Source organism: Symphalangus syndactylus, chromosome 18 (assembly GCF_028878055.3).
Source record: "Symphalangus syndactylus isolate Jambi chromosome 18, NHGRI_mSymSyn1-v2.1_pri, whole genome shotgun sequence".
Classification (NCBI taxonomy): Eukaryota; Metazoa; Chordata; class Mammalia; order Primates; family Hylobatidae; genus Symphalangus; species Symphalangus syndactylus.
In genome coordinates this window covers 72,703,606-72,726,037 of record NC_072440.2, presented here as the reverse complement: position 1 = coordinate 72,726,037, position 22,432 = coordinate 72,703,606, and the positions used below count along the sequence as shown (strand labels likewise).

The following is a 22,432-nucleotide window of genomic DNA, read 5'->3' as shown; positions in this document are numbered from 1 at the left end:
TATGTAAGAATCTCAAAACCTTTTAGGGTAGGAAAATGCAGTTAAATGCTAGAAGCAGGGTTCCTGATCTATTTGAATCCAGCCAAAGAATCCCCAGAAATTTGTAATTGATTGGCTCAAGTATGATTTCAGTAGATCTGAATTGGCAGACTTTCCCTAAAGGGCCAAGTGGTAAATATTTTTGGCTTTGTAGGACATTGGTCTCTGTCACAAGTACTTTCAAAAACAGGTGGCAAGCTGCATTGGCTCACAGGCCAAAGTTTGCTGACCCCTGATCTACATTGTTTTTCCTTCTAAATATTACCTGATTATCTTAGCTTCTTGGCAAACATGCTAGGCCGGATGGAGCAGAGGTTTCTGTTGCATGCTGTAGTCTCTTATTAATGAATCCATCCAAGAACACGTTAGAGAATCTGAAGTCAACACATACAGATTTCATATGTTTTAACCTTATAATTTATATTTCTTGTCAGAGTTCTCCCAACTTGCTGTTAATATTTTCGCTTTTGAAAGTTCCAACAAAGACTGTGAAGTAAGACAGATCCAAAATTATATCTTCATTTCTTGTATTTAACAGGTACTACCAAACTTTACTTTTAATACTATCACAAATTGGAAAGCAAATCCTTGCATATCGTAGGGCCTAATTTTTTATTGGAGGAATAATAACATGCAGACTGATGCAGTTTGAAACATTTTCTTCCCATGTGTGTGTCTGTGTTTGTGTCAGTCCCTGTGTCTACATGTATGTACGTCTGTGTGTGGGCGGGTGTGTGTTTTTCTGTACACCTGGGGGGAGAGGTATCTGTAAAGTCAGTTCTCTTCTCTCCTGTAGGGTGGATATGCAGCCTACAGATATGCACAGCCTGCTACTGCAACCGCAGCCACCGCTGCTGCAGCCGCTGCAGCCGCTTACAGCGACGGGTATGTACAGAGACAGTGGTGAGCTTTGGGATGCATGAGAGCTGTTCCATCCCAGAATGTCACCCATTTTCCTCCCTTCACCGTTTCCACAGCAGCTCTTAGCACATCGGGCATCTTGCCAGCCTGGGCTTTCTGCAGACCTCTTAATGGCCTCTGTCATGCGACTCTGTCCTCCGCTCCCTCTTTCTTGTTCTCATCTCTTCTTTGACTTTGACTCCAGTCCCTCTCTTCCTCATCTCCAGCTCCTTTCTTTTCCATTTTATGGAAGTACTTCAAATTTCTTCAGGGAGTAGAATTAGAAAGGTTTTTTCCCATTCCTTATAATTCCAGTTTCCTTATGATAATCCAAGACCAAGTGACTCACAAGTCTTAAAGCACAGTAATCCCTTTAATTTTTTTAGATCATACACTTTTCTTTATCTGTCTGATTGTGTTTCTTCTTTCCAGTTATGGCAGGGTGTACACAGCCGACCCCTACCACGCCCTTGCCCCTGCCGCTAGCTATGGAGTTGGCGCTGTGGTAAGTATATAATATACCGTTGCTTTATAAAACCATTTCATTCCTTCTTTTACCCATAGACTACAGAAGATCTAGGGAGGTAGTAAATTCAGCCTTTCTTCCACCATCAAGGTATTAAAGCCACACAGATCTATCTGGAAGTTTCATGTCACCCTCTTTATTTGTGTGTTATTATAATGTGAGCCACATGGCCTAGTTAAGGGCAGCAGAAAGGAATGATCATTGATAGTGTGCCCCAAGTAGTGGCATCATCTGTGAGAGAAATAGGGGAACTGGTGAATGTTTCCTATTGGTTCAAATGTTGAGTGCATACCGCCGGGCGCGGTGGCTCACGCTTGTAATCCCAGCACTTTGGGAGGCCAAGGCGGGCGGATCACGAGGTCAGGAGATCGAGACCACGGTGAAACCCCGTCTCTACTACAAATACAAAAAAATTAGTCGGGCGTGGTGGCGAGCACCTGTAGTCCCAGCTACTCGGAGAGGCTGAGGCAGGAGAATGGCGTGAACCCGGGAGGCGGAGCTTGCAGTGAGCCGAGATTGCGCCACTGCACTCCAGCCTGGGCGACAGAGCGAGACTCCGTCTCAAAAAAAAAAAAAAAAAAATGTTGAGTGCATACCTGTGGCATAGTTTCACTGATAGGCGTTGGCAAAGGAGCATGGAGCATAAGGCGCTAGTATTCACAGTAAGCTTTTCAAAAACTTAAGTTTCAAATGCAAATCTAAAGGATGTCTCTGCTCTTCCTAAGCCTTCTGGTAGATAGTACTAGAAATTCCTAAGTGAATGCTTTATAGGATATTTTATTATTGATTATTGATAACAATTGTGGCAAAATATGGTGTTTTTGATAGAAGTATCGAAGAAGTCCATAGAACTAGCATAATTTCTTCTGACCAACCACCTTACTGCAGTATTATTGTGTTGGCTCGGATGCCTCCAGTTTCAGTGATTAGGACTCACAGGCTGCAACAAAGACAGGCCATTCCACAGTGACACCTCTGCCAGGCTTGCTCTCTAATCCAAAATGCAACTGGGCAACTACCTCTGAACATGGGCAGAGTTGTTTGAAAAGGAGACAGAGTGAAGTGTAAAATGTAAGACCTAAAGGAATATGAGAAAGCTACTTCTCACACCAAATTTCTACTGATGAAGATTTGCGGAAGGAAGTAATGGGGGACCCTGAGGGAATATATGTTTATAAATGAAGTAGAGCATTACAATATAAAGGCAGTGGTGGAAGTTCCTGAGGTTGTATTTCCTCCTAAACTGATATAAGTCCTATGCTAAAAGAATGACCTGAGAAAGATGCATTCCTGGGAAACTTCTAATTGAAAGAGATAAGCCATTAGATAGTCATTTGGTAAAGATAAAGGAGTAAAGCCTAGATAAAACCCCAGCTAGATATATAAATGTGAATGTGTCAAGAAACAGCCTAGTTGGTGTGCTTCGTAGATGATAGAGGAAACAGACTCTATTAAAGACTGGCTCAGGTTTAGATGCGGCACCATCTCAAACATGGGCTGTGACCACACATGGCAGGGATCGTGTCAGAAGTAACGTGCACTGCCGATGGGTCATATTTGAGAAGGGGAAACTGGTGATCTGTTTTCCACCAGGATTATAAGGCTGTATCAAGGTAAACAAAAACCTGTGCTTTTAAAAATCAAACTCTTTGCAGAACTAGTTTTCAACTGTGTATTGTTTCCCTTCTGTGCTAATTCATGTAAATAATGAAATAAAATGTCATCATACTCTCCTTGAGAATATCAGGTCAGCAATAAATATATTGGGCTCTGGTTTGAGCACCTTAGAAGCAGAAGTTGGTTTCCTGACTTCACTGCACAAGGCAATGCTTGATCAGTTGCTTTGAGGCTTCAAAGCAGGCTGTGTTTCTAGATCCCTTTCTGGACATTTTTCTTCACTGTTAATGCTTCTTTCATCAACCTTTTAATTATTTTTATCTCTTTAATTACTGCAGGCGAGTTTATACCGAGGTGGCTACAGCCGATTTGCCCCCTACTGAAGTGACGTGAGACCCCTGCAAATGGGACAGCCCCCCAGTTCATGAGGCCTGGCTATTGCAATATTTACTAGTAGAGGAACTCTATAGCAAGATGAAGAGGAAAAACAAACAAACAAAAAAAAACACAAAAAAAGAAAGAATACTTTTTTATACCTCACTATGTTCTTTGAATATGTATTTTTCCTTTAAATTTCTGCCTTTAATTCTTTTGTTCCAAAGATTGTGCATTTTTTTCTTTTTTTTTTTTTAAACTGTGGTAAAAAAAAAAAAAAATAATGCATTTCCATGTCTGTATGTCCGTGCTTAGCTTATTCTATCAATCACGGAAGAGGCAGTCAAGGAGGAAGGAGAGACATTAGGAGCCGATAAATGCATCTGATCAGAAATCAGCAGACAGAATTACCAAAGTGTATCTGGTGCTGAATGGCTGGGGGACAAGCAGAAGTGGAAGAGATCTTTCTGCAACAGGATATTCTTCTAGTCTTCTGAGTTTCTGGTCTTTGACAGGCAATTCTGGTTGGCTGTGGCTGGAATCCACATGCTGATAGATAGGAATTTGTGCTTATAAAGCAGGAGAATTAAAAAGACGCTTTCCTCTCCTCTTCCCTCCTGTCTTCTCCATTCTTTTTACAATCATCTTACACGCACAGCCTGAGACAGTTGGCATAGTTTTTGGAATTATAGTATTGATATTTCCAAACGTGCTCTCAGACTGTGGATAATAAACACCTCATTAGGAAACCGATCTCAGAATGAACTGTGGAGTGTGAAAAAGATCATTTCTTTTGTTCCTGTAACCTAGCATTCCTTCTAGGCTTCTTCTCCTTTAATTGAACCACAGCTTAGCTCATGTATTCTTTTATTAACACCCTGCTCTCATGTCGATAAGATTCAGGAATTTAGGACCCAGGGACAGAAAAACGAATAAGCCAGTGGCCAGATTTCCCCCAGATGTCTTGAGGATTAGAAGTACAAATTGTTCACAGCCATTAAAGAGGGCGAGGAAGAGAAAAGGAATATTAGAAGATCTGGTATTTCTTACTTTTTTCTTGCCTCAGAAAGTACAAAGTTTAAAAAATAGAATAAAGAATCTGCTGGGGAAAGATAGAGTACCAGGTCCTAGGTCAGTAGTCCCTGGAAGTTTTGGTGATGAGGACATGGAAGGGCAGGCAGAGGCACTTTGTACTTGCTCCAAAGCCATAGGAATTTTCATCTTCCAGAGCCTTTATGAGTCACTTCTCTATCCACAGTCCTGAGCCTGTGGCTATCCCGCTGAGCTTCTCACTGTCCTCCAAAACAGCCAGCTGAGCACCCGGACCACTTTGTGTACATTAACACTACAGGACATAAAATGCAGAGGCCCTGAGATTGCTGCCTTCCCATATTGGAAGGAGGGTCTGAAATGGCAAGGGTCTTCTATATCGCCAGAAAGAGTCACGCAGTGAGTCACTGCCATTGCCATCTGGCTGTAATTTTCTATGTTATCAAGGTAGGAGAGAGTGTTTCTCTTCTAGCTGTTAGATAGAACTGATAAAAGCAAGTGTCCTACAGCATTTCCCAGATGAAGGCATTAGGAAATAGAAAAGCATGGTCTTTTTGGCTCCCTGGTCTATTCACATTGGTACTAGGGTGACCTTTCACCCAAGGGACAGCTGCTAAAGGGAGTAATTCAGAGACATGGAGCTTCTGGTTTGTTATGGGTTTGTTTTGGGTTTGTTTTTAACTCCTGCCTCCACACACGTTCTTGACTGATAACTGACTCATGTCCCTGAGTTAAAATGACTGACCTATGACAGCATCAAGCATTCTTTGTAAGCAGAGTGATATATCTGAGAGGGCGTTGACCTGTCATGTAGAATACATATCCTTTCCCCCTTCAGAATCCTGTCTCGCCTCATAACTGGGAGAGAGGCTGTGCCTGAAACTAGGGGCGATGTCAAGGAAGCTAGAGGCCTCGATGCAATTATTGCTGATTCTGGGGAGGAAGACAGAGAATAAGGGGACTCCAACTGCCCAGTCCATTGGCCATTTTTAAGGGTCCCCCCACCCCAAGCCAAAGTTTGGTTTGTTGCTGTTAAGACAATTTTTGTTGTATGTATATAAATATTTTAGTTAGAGGAGCGGGGAATGGGATGCGGGCTTTCACAGTTCTAGGGAATGGGGGCAGGGAGGATTTTGCTTTTGCTTTTGCTTTGAGGGAGAACTTTAGCTGACTAAAAAAACGGAAGTTTGGGGTCATGATCACAAAGGGGCCATTCCCAAAAGATGGCAAGCCACGTACTCAGTGGAGACTAGGCCAAATTCTAAATGGTTGTATCCATAGCAGGGGAGAATAGGAGAATGAGTTTACGAGTTTTTCTCTTCTTTTTTCCTAGAAAGAGGTAAGGATAATGGGAAAGGTAGAGAAGGCATCTCCCACAGACCTTTTAAGAGAGGCAGAATCTTGAGCTTGAGGCACCTTGAGTGCATCTCAGTTCAGCTGGTTCTGGCTGAGGCCTCCAAAGGCAAGCTCTGTGCTTCCCAGTGGTTTCTGCTGCATTTCCAGGGATGGTGTTTAACACCGCTTCCTCCAGCTCTCTTTTCTAAGAAAGAATAAATGGAGTTCTGCTTTTTATGAAAGGGTCTTTGGTTTTCAGTGTCAACACTGAGAATTGGGGCTCTTACAAGCATCTAGATTTCACAGTATCAACCTCCCCGTCACCTTTTGAACTTTGAGACTCCATACAGTCAACTTCACCAGAGGCAGGTTGCTTGAAGCAGCACTGCTTGTCTGTTTCTGACTCTGGTTCTCACCGTATTAAGAAAGAGAGTCAGAGGAGTCTGGCATTTCGTGAGTTTGTTAGAGGATGCTGGCTGATAATTCCAGAAAACTCACTGATGCTAAATCACAGTACATGCATGATTCTTTTTCATGGCCTGTACTTTCTGTGCTCTTGGAAGCTGGGCTCCTTAAAGGAGGCCTCTAGTGAACACCTTTATCTCCATGTCGCTCTTCGAGCCCAGAGAGCTGCCCATAGGCATTTTCCAGAATTCCTTGTGTCACTTAGTTCAATTTCCATTAACTCAGATCAGCCATTGTGATTCACCGTTTGTCAGGCTCTCGGGTTTAACAAAACCTACTATCACCATCATCCTCCAACAGCCACAGTCTGAATTGGGCCAACATTTTTTTTTCTTTGAGAAATGGACTGGGGCACAACTGTTAGTCTGAGGGGAGCTAGTGGAAATCTAGACAATAGAAGTCATCGATAGCAGCTTTTCCTCAAATGTGTGACTCCTCAGGGGCTGAACTGCTCTTAGCTTAGAATTCTGCTTTACTAGAGATCTAGCAGATAAGTGGGTTAATCACTACCACCCTGTAACTAGTTATATAGCTTCCAGACATGAGGGAGACACCAAACAGGGATGGAAGCAACCCCAAGGATATGCAAGAAGGGCATGATGAACCCCCTTCCCTCTGGCAGGAGAACAAGGCCAACCAAGGGACAGACTGGAAAGCACTTAGATGTTTAAGGAGGGGAACGGGGAAACTGACGGGTCCTCCCCTTTTGCTAAGTTCAGCCAGTTCTCTGCTGCTTGCAATCCCCTAGCACAGTAACATTTGCAGAATTGCAGATTTTTCCCCCAGATACTAGGAGGAAAGGGACTTTGGGGGGTGGGGAAGGGGTCGTGGTGTTTTAAAAGCATAAGTTACCTGTTTGCACTGTTTTAAGATAGGAAAAAAATAGTGGGCAAGGTGAACGTCGGACGTAAATTTGTGTGTTTTTATTTTGTCATGCTCTTGAAAATGTTTGACCATTTGTAGTATACACAGTGAAACTTGATTCTCCCTGTTGCATAAAACACTATATTTTTTTGGAAATGTTACTGTCCAAAAGCCTCTTCCCTCCCTTTCCTTTTCCTGTGTACTTCCTTCATACTTGCTTTACTGATCAGCCAGGCAATAGCCATCCAAGAGCTAGAGCATGAAACAGGGCCCCTTCCAAGTAGGCTCTGGGTGTCCTAAGCCAGTGTGTGCCCTCTGGTTTAGTGAGTGTAACAGAGTCCCTGGCACCTTTCTTTGCAAATAAGGCTTACAGACCAGACCGCAGCAAGTTATCAAATTCCTCAATCAGATGCACTAGGAGTGAGGAGCCCAGGGATGGAGGGGGTTCCTGAAGTATTGCAGTTGGCTGTAGTAGCTGAGTTCTTTTCCATGTTACCGAAACTGTAGCCAGTTACAGTTTACTCAGGAAAACGGTAGATCAATTCAGCCATGGTAGTGCTGGTTGGCAGAGATTGGTAACGGAGAGAACTGCTCATCAGCCAAAACTCAAGCCTTGCCTTTTAGGAGGCCACCAGCAGAGGGACTTGGTCCTCCTTGTCTGGTACTTGTGTACATGCCGGTGACCTGAGGACTCCACTCACACTGGCGAGCAAAAAGGGAACGGTGATTCTCTTTTCTCTCCCCACCCCCTGCCCTTTGTTACCAACACCAGTTTCCCAGGGGGTACATGAGTTTTTGAATTTTTAAAAAATATGTTTTGGTTTGGTTTTTCCGGGGACTGATAAGTGCTTTAAGCAATGTCCATACCCCGTCAAGACTCCCAGCTTAGTCATTTTCTTGTATTTTTCTGTTCACAGTATTTGTGTGTGTGCTTGTTTTGGCAGCTCATTTTGGCTGTATTATATATCGAGTGATGAATTGATTCTCTTTTTTCCCTAAGGGATATGAATTGTTTTTCTTGTGTTATATTCTGCTTGTGAATAGCTGGAGCAAACCTGGGGCTGACACACGTAAGCTAGGGCTGCAAAGCGAGAAGAGAGCTGGTGGAGTGTACTTGTCCCTGACAGGCTGACCTACCTGAGTCTCTGAGCTTTCCAGTCCAAATCTTTGCAAGGCTCAAAATGCCACAGAACCTCTCCTCTTCTCCCCACTCCCCATGGCAGGGACCGGACCATCCCTACATGCAACATGCTGTTCCTCCAGCCCCTCCCATTGCCATGGCAAAACAGGTACCTTTGGGGCATGGGGGCATTACATGGGATGCTTATGTAATCGACCACCTAGCCTTCTCTCTCCCCTCCCGTCCTCCCCCAGAATCACTTCCTAGGACACCCGAGCTGCTTGCCCAGGGTCCTGTTTCCCTGCTAACTCCAGAGAAGCATCCCAGGGCTTTGTGACAGTCTCTAATTCCCTTCCCTTCTCGTTAAGAATCATATTGTATAGTAGCTTTCAGACCATACAGTATTCATTGGGTTACTCCTATTATTATCAAGTAGCTGGAATTGTGAAGGTCGGAGTAGTTAGATCTTTAGCTTTTATTCCTTATTTTTTTGTATTACTCTCCATGTGTATAAATTATTGATCATGTTGCTGGCTTTTATAAACTCTAAGCGAAGGAGGAGCCCTGCCTCTGCCTTTGCACATGGTAATGAAGCACTGTTTTTAAATAAAAGAGAGAAACACCATTCTTTGGCCTGTGTGTATTAATCCTCGTTCCCTGTTGCCTCTGCCTGAGGCTCCAAAGATACAACTTGGATTTGACTTTTTAAGCGGGGGGGTGGGGGGCGGGGGGAACAAGAAGGAAAAGTGCCAGGCGTTCTAAGGTGAGACATTCTAAATGGTGATGATAAGCCAGAAGGTAAACGAGGCCAGCAAGTGGGCCCATGTCAGCTGCTCTTAGCTTCCCCAGCTGCTGAACTCCAGTCTGTCCAAAAGCTGCTTCTGAGATCTTTCGGCTTCACTTCTTCCCCATCCACCCTCCCCTAGATTCAACTCCTGCCTTTACTGTACCACAGACACTGTCCTTGCCAGGGGCTGTGGCCCCACTTGACCTTATCAAAGTGTTATTTCCCTGCCTTGCCTCCTCTGTCCCTGCTGCCCCTGGCTCTCCGGCTGCCCCCCAGGCTCCCTCACTTTTTGTTCAACCGTAGAAAATATGTCCTGCCTAGCCCTTTCCTTCCTGTTTCTTTTCTTTTTTTTCCCCTTAAGACAGGGTCTCACTCTGTCGCCCAGGCTGGAGTGCAGTGGTGTGATCAAGGCTCACTGTAGCCTCAAACTCCTGGGCTCAAGTGATCCTCCCACCTCAGCCTCCTGAGAAGCTGGAACTACAGGTGCACGCCACCACACCCGGCAAAATTTTTTGTAGAGATGGGGCTTCACTGTGTTGCCCAGGCTGGTCTCGAACTCCTGGCCTCAAGTGATCCTCCCACCTCAGCCTCCCAAAGTGCTGGCATTACAGGCGTGAGCCGCCACGCCTGGCCTCTTTTCTTTCTCACCTGTGCTGAAACCCATCCCTTGCTGCGTTTGTTTTGTTTCTCAGCCAATAATTCCTAAATCTCTGAAATTCTCCATAATCCATAAATCTCTAACTCCCTTCACTTCACCATATGAGATCATCATGCTTCCTATTTCACAGAGAATATGGAGGTTGTCAGACACAATCTCCCTGAATGAATTCTCACTACCAGGTCTACAAGCCTACTTGAATTCCACACAGGGTGTCTTTCCCCTTCTCTCTCGCTCTATTAGAGGCATTCTTCACATCACTGTGAACCCCACACCTGTGCTCTGCCTCCCAGCCTTTCCCACCTTCTCGGTGCTTTGCTTCAGTTTCCTCCCTTGCCTGGTTTGCCTCTTCCTCTCAATAGTCCCTTTGGTAGTTAAGCGTGCTTAGATCTTAAAAAGTTAAAAAAAAAAATTGGAAAATCTCAAGCTATTCATTGAACTTTTTTTCTTTCTTTTTTTTTTTTTTTTTTTTTTTTTGAGACAGGGTCTCACTCTATCGCCCAGGCTGCAGTGCAGTGATGCTATCTCGACTCACTGCACCCTCTGCCTCCCAGGTTCAAGCAATTCTCTTTCGTCAGCCTCGTGAGTAGCTGGGATTATAGGCACGCACCACCAACCCGGCTAATTTTTGTATTTTTGGTAGAGACGGAGTTTCACCATGTTGGCCAGGCTGGTCTCAAACTCTTGACCTCAAAGATTCACCCGCCTTGGCCTCCCAAAGTGCTAGAATTATAGGCGTGAGCCACCACACCTGGCCCTAAGTTGTTTCTTTCATGGCAAACTTCTGGAATAAGTTTCTACCGGCTGACTCCAATTACTTGATCTTCACTCTGTGGCTGCCTGCCTTCTGCCTCCACTACCTGGAAGCAGCCCCTGAGGATGACAGTTAACGGATGCTCCTCTGTCCACTTGCTTGACTGCTGAGTGTTCCCAAGGCTGCTTCCCTTGTGTGTTGGACTGTGACAGGCCAAAGTGGGTGAGTACCTCACCACCACCACCCACTCCAAGCTGGCATGTCCTTGCCCGGCCTCGTCTTATCTCCTAAACTGGTCTCCTTGCCTCCACCTTTTCTCCGACAGCACTCCATGGCTGAAGTTTGTTCTCTCAACAGCCTGTTCAAATCGGATTGTGACATGCTTTTGTGCAAACTTCTTTGGCTTCCCATCCCGTAGCCAGTTCGAGGTCCTTATTTTGGTCTACAAGGCCCTGTACAATGTGCTCCCCTGGTAGTTTATTTGGTGTCTGTCTTTCTGTACTAAAATGCAGGCACCTGGAGGTCAAAGACTTTGTTCTGTTGGCTGCTGATCCGTTTGCCTGGTGCTTTGTAAGCATTCAGTACCTATTTGTTGAATTACTGCTTTCCATTTTGGATGTAAATGATGCAGTTTTCAGCCCTGCCTTCCTCCACATTGCCACCCCTAGTAACAACAGTGGACAAGTGTGCAGAGCGCTGTTGGTGGCACTTGCCCATTTTCACTCCTTTCATCTTCCCAGCAGCTCTGTGAGGCGGGTGCCCCCTGAGGCACTTCTCTCTGCAGCTTTCCTGCCTTCTTGCTGGGCTTGACAAGCATGCAAAGCCTGGATTGCCCCTTCCCCAGGCCATTTCTGGGGGTTGTGTTTGCAGCAAGGAAACTTGTATCCCCTCAGGGTAAAGAGCAAGCTTGCTTACTACCTGTTATAAAAGAGGTGGATCCCCTAAGCTCAGTGCTCCTCAGCTGCAGTGCAAACCTACTACCTGCACTACATCTATCCAGGCCTGTGGGACTCGGGGGCTCATGGAACTGTTCCATGTGCTGCTGCTCATGCTGCTTGCTGCACTGTGAGTAATAAAGTCCTTTGCCTTTCACCGAGTCTTGTGTCTTCCACCAATATCCATGAAACAATAACAGGCTAATGCATCAGCTTCTAAGGAGGGAGAAATCAAAGCCCATACCTGACAGTATTGTTATTCCTCTGTTAAAAGATGAAGCTGGAAGCATAGAGAGATTAAATAACTTTCCCAAAGTCACATAAGTAGGAAGTTGCAGAACCAGGATCCAAACCCAGGCAGTTGCTCCCAAGTCTATGCCCTTAACCTCTGACTGCTAGTGTTTGTAAGTACTGCTCTTGCAGAAACCCCACAGAAATCAGAGCCAGCCCTGCACTCATGTCTCTGGCTGCCTCTCTGCCTCTTCTAGGCTCCTCTTCCTCTAGCTCTTTTTTAAATCGTGTTATTCCTCTAGGGCTCAGTTGTAGGCCACCTTCTTCCCATACTCCACTGAAAAGATCACTGTTCAGACCAATTTCTGCCTGTAAGCTAATGACTCTTAAATCCAAACTGGAGTTCATAAAGCTTTCCTAGAGTCTAGACTCACATCCAGCTGCAGCCCCACAGGCTTCTAAAATTCAATGTGCTTGAAATAAACCCTCTTTCTATTCAAAACCTATGCTCCTGTCTCTAGTGCATTTGAGCTGATAACAAAATACCATAAGCAGAGTAATTTTTAAATAACAGAAGTTGGCTGGGCACAGTGGCTCACGCCTGTAATCCCAGCACTTTGGGAGGCCAAGGGGGGTGGATCTCCTGATGTCAGGAGTTCGAGACCAGCCGGGCCAACATAGTGAAACCCTGTCTCTACTAAAAATACAAAAATTAGCTGGGCATGATGGCAGGCACCTGTAATCCCAGCTACTCGGGAGGCTGAGGCAGGAGAATCGCTTGAACCTGGGAGGCAGAGGTTGCAGCGAGCGGTGATTGGGCCATTGCACTCCAGCCTGGGCAACAAGAGCAAAACTCCCATCTCAAAAAAAATTTAAAAATAACATAAGTTTATTTCTCACAGTTCCAGAGGCTGGGAAGTCCAAGGTCAAGGCTCCAGCAGATTCTATGACTGGTGCGGGCCCCTTTCCTGGTTTAGAGCTCCTTCTCACTATTCATCCAATGGTGGAAGAGGCTAGCTAGCTCTGTGGGGCCTCTTATAAGGGCACTAATCCCATTCATGAGGGCACCACCCTGATGATCTAATCACCTCCTGAAAGGCCCCATCTCCTAACACCATCACATTGGGGGTTACGGTATCAACATAGGAATCGGATGTGGGGGAGACAAAAAAATCACACCAAGCAGTTCCCCAGGTCAATAAGTTGGACAACAGTTGGCAATAACCATGTTAAAACCCTAAGGAGGAAAGAGAAAATGATGTAAAGAAAAATATTTTGCTAAAGGGGGGTGTGTTCCTACTTTCGTCTTGGGTGGCTGCCGGTCCTCAGTGAGGACTTCTCTCCGCTTGCAAACAGTCAGCAAGTCGAGCTGATTCCTTGGTCTCCACCCGTAGTCCTCAGGTGTAGCATGTGGCTGGCTGACCTTTTATCAGGCAGTGAGAGGTGCTGACCTCTGGACCAACTAGACAGACAGCATCCAAAGACAAGTCATCTTTGTCTAGCACATAGTAGATGCTTTATACATTTGATTTTTTTGGCTCAAACCCCTTCCGCTTACATAATTCTTCCTGTTTTGACAGGCTTTAGCAATGATGCTTTTCTCTGACTCAAGCTTAGCCCCAGTCCGCAGCTTCCATTCATCACATGAACATTGATTGGTAACGTGCAGCCATATATTGGTGCCATTTGGAAACAAAGCCTGGAGAAACTGGATTTTCTCTTAGGTAATTAGTACATGTCTCTTCCCACCACCAGACTGAGCTTCCAGAGGGTAAAGGACCAGATTAATCACGTCCAGCTTCCTAACGCCTCACTGAGGCACCTGCTGTAGCTCCCATCATATAAACCATACTGACGGTTCCACGAAGAGACACAGATTCAAACTCCCAGCCAGGAATACGACAAGCACAGGCAGAGTGTCTGAGAATGAAACTGCACATAGTTCTCTGAGACTTTATTTAAAACACAAGATGAATTTACAAAAAGTTTAAGATAAGTCAAAAGGTGGCCCTGGCCTCAGGCTTCCACTTCTGTTCGTCTGTTGAGGACAAGGAGTGCTCAGAGAGTAGCCTCCCCTCCGTGCTCCCAAGTGGCCAGTGGCCCCTGCGATGGCAACCAATGATGCAGTTTTTTTGTTTGTTTGTTTGTTTGTTTGAAAAGAAAACTGGATTTCAAGGAGCAGCAGCCAAGTGTTTCTCCCTGAGCCATAGGAAACTGTGTGGTCTCAGTCAAATCTCTGCCCATCTGCCCCACAGCTTCCCCTCTGTAGGATGTCAGGATAGATAAGCTATTCTGGCCAGGCATGGTGGCTCATGCCTGTAACCCCAGCACTTTGGGAGGCCGAGGTGGGTGGCTCATCTGAGGTCAGAGTTCGAGACCAGCCTGGTCAACATGGTAAAACCCCATCTCTACTAAAAACACAAAAATTAGCCGGGCATGATGCCACGCGCCTGTAACCCCAGCTACTCAGGAGGCTGAGGCAGGAGAATCGCTTGAACCCAGGAGGTGGAAGTTGCTGTGAGCTGAGATCGTGCCACTGCACTCCAGTCTGGGTGACAAAGTGAGACTCTGTCTCAAAAAAAAAAAAAAAACTATTCTGTGGGGCCCCTCCCAAGGTGGAAGTGCTGACTCTGTATTGTTGATAACAGAACTTGTCTCTCCAGGTGGAAATCAAGCCTAAACAAATGCTCAGTCCCAGGCATGGGGCTGACCCTATCGTGCACTCCCACCCGAGCGCTCCGCCTTCCCCTGGGAGATCGTAAAATGCCTGTGCATTCACTAAGTCCCGTCAGAAGCTGTACAGGAGCAATTGTGACCAAGTGGCCACAAAAGCTGGCACCACACAGCAGCATATCGGGAAAATGGTGCCTCCGTTTTGGAGACTACCCAACCCAGTTCTAGGCCAAATATTGGAGGTTCTCAACCAAAGGAGCAAATCAGAGCACTATTTACACACCCAGGCTGCAGACCCGCAGGCTCCAACTCATTCGGTCCAAGTGGGGTCTGAGCATCTGAATTTTGTGAAGAGGCCAAAGATAATCTTAATGTGAACGCTGGCTGGAATCCGCCACTACAGGATTTTGGATCCTGCCATCTTCTCAAAGGGTGCTGAGAGACAGAGAACAGAAGAGCTCTTTTTATTTGTTTGTTTTGTTTTGAGGTGGAGTTTTGCTCTTGTTGCCCAGGCTGAAGTGTAATGGTGCGATCTCAGCTTACTGCCACCTCTGCCTCCTGGGTTCAAGTGATTCTCCTGCCTCAGCCTCCCAAGTAGCTGGGATTACAGGTGTGAGCCACCACGCCTGCTAGTATTGTATTTTTTTTTTCTTTTAACTCGGAGTTTCATCACGTTGATCGGGCTGGTTTCAAACTCCTGACCTCAAGTGATCCACCCACCTCGGCCTCCCAAAGTGCTGAGATTACTTACAGGCGTGAGCTACTGCACCGGGCCGAAAAGCTCATTTTTAAAAAGGCTGGGATTGATGTCTCTATGAAGGTTCATCAGTGGTAACCAATGTTACCACATGGTGCTAGATGATGATGGCCTAGGGTGAGGGGAGAGGGTGTGGGGGAGCTCTCTGTGCTTTCCACTCAAATTCACTCTAAAAAATAAAGTCTATTAATGTTAAAGCCTATTAATTTAAATGCAGGGAAGAGGCAGCCAGGGTATGAGGGAGTCAGTGGAAATATTCAAGGATTGTGGTTCTGTGCCTCTCAGCCAGATCAGTCTTCCTAAACACCTTTGTTCTCACATGAGCTCCTGCTCCATCTCCGTGGACAGCTTGTGTTGTCTGTGGGCAAAATTCTAAACTCCTTAGCCTGGCATTGAAGGCACCTCCCAGTCCTGGCCTCAAACCATCTTTCAGGCTTAGAATCAGTAATGAGGAGTCCAAGCTGAAAGGGACCTCAAAGACCATCCCCATGAGATTGTAAGTCCCACAAGGGCGGGGGCCTTCCTTGTCTGTTCACCGCAAGGACCTAGGACATGACCAGGGTCTGCAAGGGCAGGCACCTACACCCGGATCTGGCTCAAGGTAGGAGTGCATGCCCTGGCCCAGCCACCAGCCATTGAACTCCCCCCCTCACCGTTTCTTTCTTTCTTTTCTTTCTTTTTTTTTTTCTGAGATGGAGTCTCACTCTGTCACCCAAGCTGGAGTGCAGCGGCACGATCTTGGCTCACTGCAACCTCTGCCTCCCAGATTCAAGTGATTCTCCTGGCTCAGCCTCCTGGGTAGCTGAAATTACAAGCATGTGCCACCACGCCTGGTTAGTTTTTGTATTTTTAGTAGAGATGGGATTTCACCATGTTGGCCAGGCTGGTCTCAAACTCCTGACCTTAAGTGATCTGCCCGCCTCAGCTCCCAAAGCGCTGGGATTATAGGCGTGAGCCACCATGCCTGACCAGAAATCTCCTTTTTTTTCCCTCCCACACAGCCTATCCTTCCACCTCCTTTTCCCTCAAGACCATTTCTCTGAACATTTCCGACATACTCCAGCCCCCATCATCTCACTTGCCTCTGAGCTCTCTGCAGCATGACTTTATTCTTGCCATACTTGGCTTCGTGCTGTGTTATTTTGAATTCTTTGAGGCCAGGCCTCTTTTGTATTCAGCTCTCTGTCTCCAGTACCAGAGCCTTGGAGCTGCCACGCATCCCTCAATGTCTGTGGCACCTGCCAGGCCAGCTGTGGGCATCAGAACTAGGATTGATCTGAGTAGAGCCTTCATGTGGTTCTTTTTTTTTTTTTTTTTTTCTTGAGACGGAGGCTCACTCTGTCACCAGGCTGGAGTGCAGCGGCACCATCTCGGCTCACTGCAACCTCTGCCTCCTGGGTTCAAGCAATTCTCCTGCCTCAGCCTCCCAAGTAGCTGGGATTACAGGCATGTGCCACCACACCCAGCTAATTTTTGTATTTTTAGTAGGTACAGGGTTTCATGATGTTGGTCAGGCCGGTCTCAATCTCCTGACCTTGTGATCTGCCCCCCTCCGCCTCCCAAAGTGTTGGGATTGCAGGCGTGAGCCACCGCGCCTGGCCGTCCTCAGGTGGTTTTTACCACACCCCAGCGTAACTGTAGATATGCTCGCTCCACAGAAGACAGCTGATTAACCCAGAAAAGGCGAGGGATGTGCCTGAGAAAGAGGCTCTAGAGGGTCTGCTCCTCTGCGCTGAGAAAGCCTTATTCTTTCAGGATGTAAAGCGTGGGCTCCGGATCCCAGCTGTCTAAACTTGAAATCTGGCTCTGCCACTTCCTGGATGTGTGCCTTTGCAGGAGTTGCTTAGCGTGCCTCAGCGTTTCCATCTGTCAAATAGAAATGGTATTAGTCTCTACTTGAGAGGGTTGATGTAAGGATTTTAAAAGTTCACATATGGGCTGGGCGCGGTGGCTCACGCCTATAATCCCAGCACTCTGGGAGGCTGAGGCGGGTGGATCACCTGAGGTCAGGAGTTCAAGACCAGCCTGGCCAACATGGTGAAACCCTGTCTCTACTAAAAATATAAAAAAAATTAGCCAGGCGTGGTGGCAAATGCCTGTAATCCCAGCTACTCAGGAGGCTGAGTCAGGAGAAGCACTCCAACCCGAGAGGCAGAGGTTGCAGTGAGCCAGGAACACGCCACTGCACTCCAGCCTGGGCTACAAGAGTGAAACTCTGTCTCAGACAAAAAAAAAAAAAAAAGTTCATATATGTAAAATGCTTAGAAATACATGGCACATAGTATTCACTCAATAAATGTCTCATTATTGTTATTATTAATCGTGTGATCTGCTGCAGGGATGAGCCAAGCGCTCTGGACAACCGTCCTAGGTTCCAAAGACAGGATAATGACATGGGTTCTGAGACTTAAGTCCCAACATCCCCTTGACCTCTCAGTTCTAATTGGTCAGGTCGTATCTTCCCTGCTGAATTGTTTGCTTCTTGTGTCCTCAGGAAACTGAGGCACAGAATGGTCATAGAGCGAGGCCTCAAACCCCAGCAAGAACCCGGGCAGCTTTGCTGGGGTCGTGCCTCTAGGCCCTGCATGGATCCTGGCACCCAGTGGTCATGCGGGCTCTGTGAGTCTTTCTTCACTGAGTGGAGGCCCTTCCACTCCTTCCCCCAGTCTTATTCTCTTCATCTGTTCATGCACTCAAGGTTGTGGAATTGTAGAGTTGGGCACAAGCCTTGACGTTCAAATAGTTCAAGCCTCTATTTGACCAATACAGGAGCAAAGGGCCCAGAGAGGCTAAACACAAGAGCATACGGCCAGTTATTGGCAGGAGTGGGGGCTAAGGAGCCTCCCCTTTTCCAAATGTTGCCTTGCCTTGCTGGTGTTTGACAGTGTTTGCCTGATAGAATAAACAGGAGCATAAAATGGTTTTTCCAGCGGAATGGTAAGTGCTCTGAGGTTGGGGTCTTCTGTGCTAGCTCGGGGTTCCTGCTCCAGGGTTCTCTTCATCCAGAGCAGTCAGTAAATGCTTCCCGAGTCTCCTGTCGTGCTTTCTGGAAGCACAGCATTGGCTGAACATCTGTCAGGTACCGGGGGTGACCGTAGGTGCCTTCGCATACGAGATCTCATTTAATTTTCACTTAAAAATGAAACTGAGTTCTTCATAAGAACTCCTCATTCTCGTCTCCATTTTGTGAGAAAGTCAAAACGGTGGCAAGAGGAGACTTGCACAGTTTCACACGGGCGGAGTGTTTTCTGAGCCTGGATCCGCGGGTCTTGCACAGTTTCACACGGGCGGCATGTTTTCTGAGCCTGGATCTGCGGGTCTTGCACAGTTTCACACGGGCGGCGTGTTTTCTGAGCCTGGCTCCGCGGGTCTTGCACAGTTTCACACGGGCGGCGTGTTTTCTGAGCCTGGATCCGTGGGTCTTGCACAGTTTCACACGGGCGGAGTGTTTTCTGAGCCTGGATCCACGGGTAAGCCGATGAGTAGTACAGAGAGAACCGGTCTGCGGGCGGAGAAAGAGGCCAGGTGGAAAATGAGGCAGTGAGCTCTGTGGGGGAGGGACAGGGTAGACTGCCCAGTGCCAGGCCTCTCTTGAGGTCAGCACTGAACCTACCTCCAACCTTTCACCTTACTTGCTTGAGGGCTGCCTGGCCCTGTGATGGAAAGGAGGCAAGTGTGCAAAGTGCTCTCACAGAAACACCATCGCCCCCTGGTTCCTTACAGGTTCGGAAATTGGTTTCCCGGCTCACAGATGGCAATTTCTCATTTTGAAAGCCAGAATTCTAGATACTCAAAAGTTGCTTGTCTTGAATCCTCTGGACCAAGGGTCAACCCGCTGTTTCTGAGTGTCACCAGATCGCAAATATTTTAGGTTGCACAGGCCTTTCGGTCTCTGTCACAGCTTCTCAACTTGGCCACTGTAGCACAAGAGCAGCTGCAGACAATCAGTGAAGGACCTGGTAATCTTCCAATGAAATTTTAAGAAACAGGTGGTAGGCCTGGTTTGGCCCACGCACTGCCGACCCTTGTCTTACACAAATCTGGGAGAGTTTGGATCAATGCTTGTGAAAAATCCCTGCCAAGTGCAGACTGAATGTAACTATTAATTTTGATGTGTGTGTGTGGAAAATATTAATCTCCAAATCATTTTAAGAGTAAGTGTTGCCAGCATTGGCGACACTTGCTCAGGCTCAAACTTAAAATTTCTGCCTTAGGCCTATAAGCACAGGCAGGTATGAATTTCGGCCCTCCCATGCTTTAGTGGTGTGACCTCAGGATAACCAAGGCAGTGCAGGGTAATGGTTAAGAGCAAGGAACCAAGAGTTGGAGGGTTCTGACTCAGATCTGCCACCTGCTGGGTGGATGACCTTGAGCAACTTACTAATACTTAACAGCTCTGCACCCTAGAGTCCTTGTCTATAAACTTCAGACAATAAATGTTCCTACTGTAGAAGGGTTTTGCAAGGACAAGATAAGACAGGACGTGTAGAGTACTCAGCACGGTGTCTAGAAATTGCTAAGTTTTCCATAACGATTTGCCATTTGTCATTTGGTAAAGTTGGGAAAGCACTTAGCAGAGTTCCTAGTGCATAGCAAACTTTCAGTGAATATTTCTTCTTCCCTTTTTGTGGAGGAGGGGAACAGGGATCAAGGAATTTCTGGGCAGGCTGGAGTGCAGTGGTGCAATCTCAGCTCACTGCAGCCTGAACCTCCTAGGCTCAAGCGATCCTCCTACCTCAGCCTCCTGAGTAGCTGGGACCACAGGCAAGCACCACCACACCTGGCTAATTTTTGTATTTTTAAAAGAGATAGGCTTTCACTGTGTTTGAGACCAGCTGGGCAACTCCTGAGCTCAAGCGATCCTTCCGCCTCGGCCTCCCAAAGTGTTGGGATTATAGGCATGAGCCACTGCGCCCTGCCTGAAATGAATCTTGTGGCTGGTAGGGGATACAGCAGGAGTTTCCCCAGGAGGGTATTCTTAACACATCCACACTGAGCTCCTGTGTGTGTGAAAAGGAGAACTTACCTACAGAATGTCGTATATCAGATTTTATTGGTACGTTGCCATGTATCTCTAAAAACCATGTTGCAGAGGCTGCTTGGGAAGTGGGATGGAGCTGGGATGGTACCGTCAGGATGTCAGGTCTGGAGACAGGGTTCCAGTGCAGGCTGCATCCAACACGGGCACTGGGAGCTGAAAGGGTGGGGGACATTCCCCGGGAGTTTCCTCCACCATCTCTTCCTTATTGGATCATCCCCATCAGCACAGAACCGTACTAGCATTTCTTCCATCTTGAATTCTTTTTCCTTTTCTGACCTCACTTCTTCCTCCAGCAAAACCCCTCCAAAACATTGCTTGTACTTTCTGCTTTTTTTTTTTTTTTTTTTTTGAGACAGAGTCTCACTCTGTGCCCCAGGCTGGAGTGCAGTGGCACAATCTTGGCTCACTGCAACCTCCACCTCTTGGGTTCAAGGGATTCTCCTGCCTCAGCCTCCCAAGTAGCTGGGATTACAGGCGCCTGCCACCACACTTGGTTAATTTTTGTATTTTTAGTAGAAACAGCGTTTCACCATGTTGGCCAGGCTGGTCTCGAACTCCCGACCTCAAATTATCTGCCCACCTCGGCCTCCCAAAGTGCTGGGATTACAGGCGTGAGCCACCGCGCCCAGCCTCTTTCTGCCTTCTTTTAAAACTTCTCCATTCAGGCTTTTTGTCCTCAGCCACTTCACCATAACCACTCTCATCAAGGCCACCAGTGGTCTTCGTGTTGCTAAATCAGATCGATTCTCCTGTCCTTGGCCTGTCAGCAGCACTGGTCCGGTGTATACCTTCTACACTTTGAGTCTTTCCTCACTTGGTCTCCTGGACACCCACTCCTGGTGCCCCTCCTCCCTCCGTGGCTGCTTCCGCCTCAGTCTCCTTTGAGGGTTCCCCCGCTCTCCACATTCTCTTCAAGCTAGGGGTGCCCAGGGGCTGGCCTTCGACATATATCTCAAACCCGTGTTCACTCTTTTGATAATCTTACCCACTCTTACGGTTTTAGATACCATCTATTTACAAATTTGTATCTCCAACTAATTTGTTGTTGGAGACCCCACATCTTGAATCGGATGCATGGATCTCATCACCTACTCAGCACCTCCCCTCGCATGTGTCTTTGGGCATCACAGACGTGACACGTCCACCCTGAGCACCTTGCTCTCACCCCACCCCCGCTCCCACCTGTCCATTTCAGGTGCCAACAGCTCCATCCCACCAGTTGCGCAGGCCACAAGCCCGCGTTATCCTGGCTCTTCTTTCCCTCACGCCACAGGTCCAGTCCATGAACAAATCCTGCGGGCTTTTCCTTCAGAACACATCCAAAATCTGACCACGTCTCACCACCTCTGTTGCCACCACACTGGTTCAGGCCACCATCCTCTCTCCCGAGGGTCGTTTCCAACATTTGCTAACAGATATCTCTGGCATCGCCTTGCCCCGCGGTCTCCTCTCAACACAACAGCCAGAGCGGTCCTCCTAAAACCTAAGCCATTAGGTAACTCCTCTGCCTGAAATCACCCATGTGTCCCCGCCTCACTCAGAGTACAAGCCCAAATCCTTACTGTAGCTCTAAGACCCTGCACCTTTTGGCCTCAAGCTCCCTCTGCAGCCTCCTCTCCTACCCTCCCTTCGAATTCCCCCGCCTCCCTCTGCTCCCGGCACCGCACCCCACCTGCGGCCCCCCGAACGTCCCAAGCAGGTGTTTGCCCTTGCTGCTCCCTCCGTCTGGAATGCTCTTCTCCCAGATACCTTCATGGGTATTCTCCCAGACACCCTCACCTCCTTCATGTCTTTGCTGAGAGATCAGCCTCTCAGAGAGGCGTGCCCCGAGGATCCTATTTCAAACTGTGCTCCTGCCCCATCCTACACGCTGTATAACTCCTTCCCAAACTGATTTTTCTCCCCAACACTCATTACTTTATAATACACTGTAACACTGATTTACTGTATTTCTCTTCCGTGTTCCCCTACCTCCGCCTTGAGAATGAAAACTTCGTGAAGGCAGGATTCGTTTTGTTTACTGCTTTTCCCCAGTGCCTAGAACAATGCCTTTTTGGTTTTGGATGGATGGATGGGTGGATGGACAGATGGGCTGGAGGCTCCCTACGCTTTCCAGCCATTGCTAACAACCATGGGGTGGTCTTCCGTGGAAACAGCCATTCTTCCACTGTTGCCTTGTTCCGTGATGAGAAGGAGTCTGCACGCACTCAAGCAACTTACAAAGCTATTAATACATGAAGACCCGCTGACTATGAGTTTGTCCTCTTTGGTTGTTGTTTCGAGACAACTCTGTCGCCCAGGCTGG

The 22,432-nt window shown here is 47.2% G+C and overlaps 1 protein-coding gene across 23 annotated transcripts in view; it reads left to right on the top strand.

Annotated features, from left to right (window-relative positions):
* RBFOX2 (RNA binding fox-1 homolog 2) overlaps window positions 1–8,916 on the top strand; it is a 291,531-nt gene extending 282,615 nt beyond the window's left edge. For all 23 annotated transcript variants that reach the window (XM_055252938.2, XM_055252945.2, XM_055252942.2 and 20 more), the window contains 3 exons: window positions 836–924; window positions 1,372–1,444; window positions 3,421–8,916. In XM_055252938.2, the coding sequence (XP_055108913.1) occupies window positions 836–924; window positions 1,372–1,444; window positions 3,421–3,465 (207 nt within the window). In that variant the 3' untranslated portion in view covers window positions 3,466–8,916. The remainder of the gene's footprint in view (window positions 1–835; window positions 925–1,371; window positions 1,445–3,420) is intronic.
* Window positions 8,917–22,432: the final 13,516 nt, after the last annotated feature.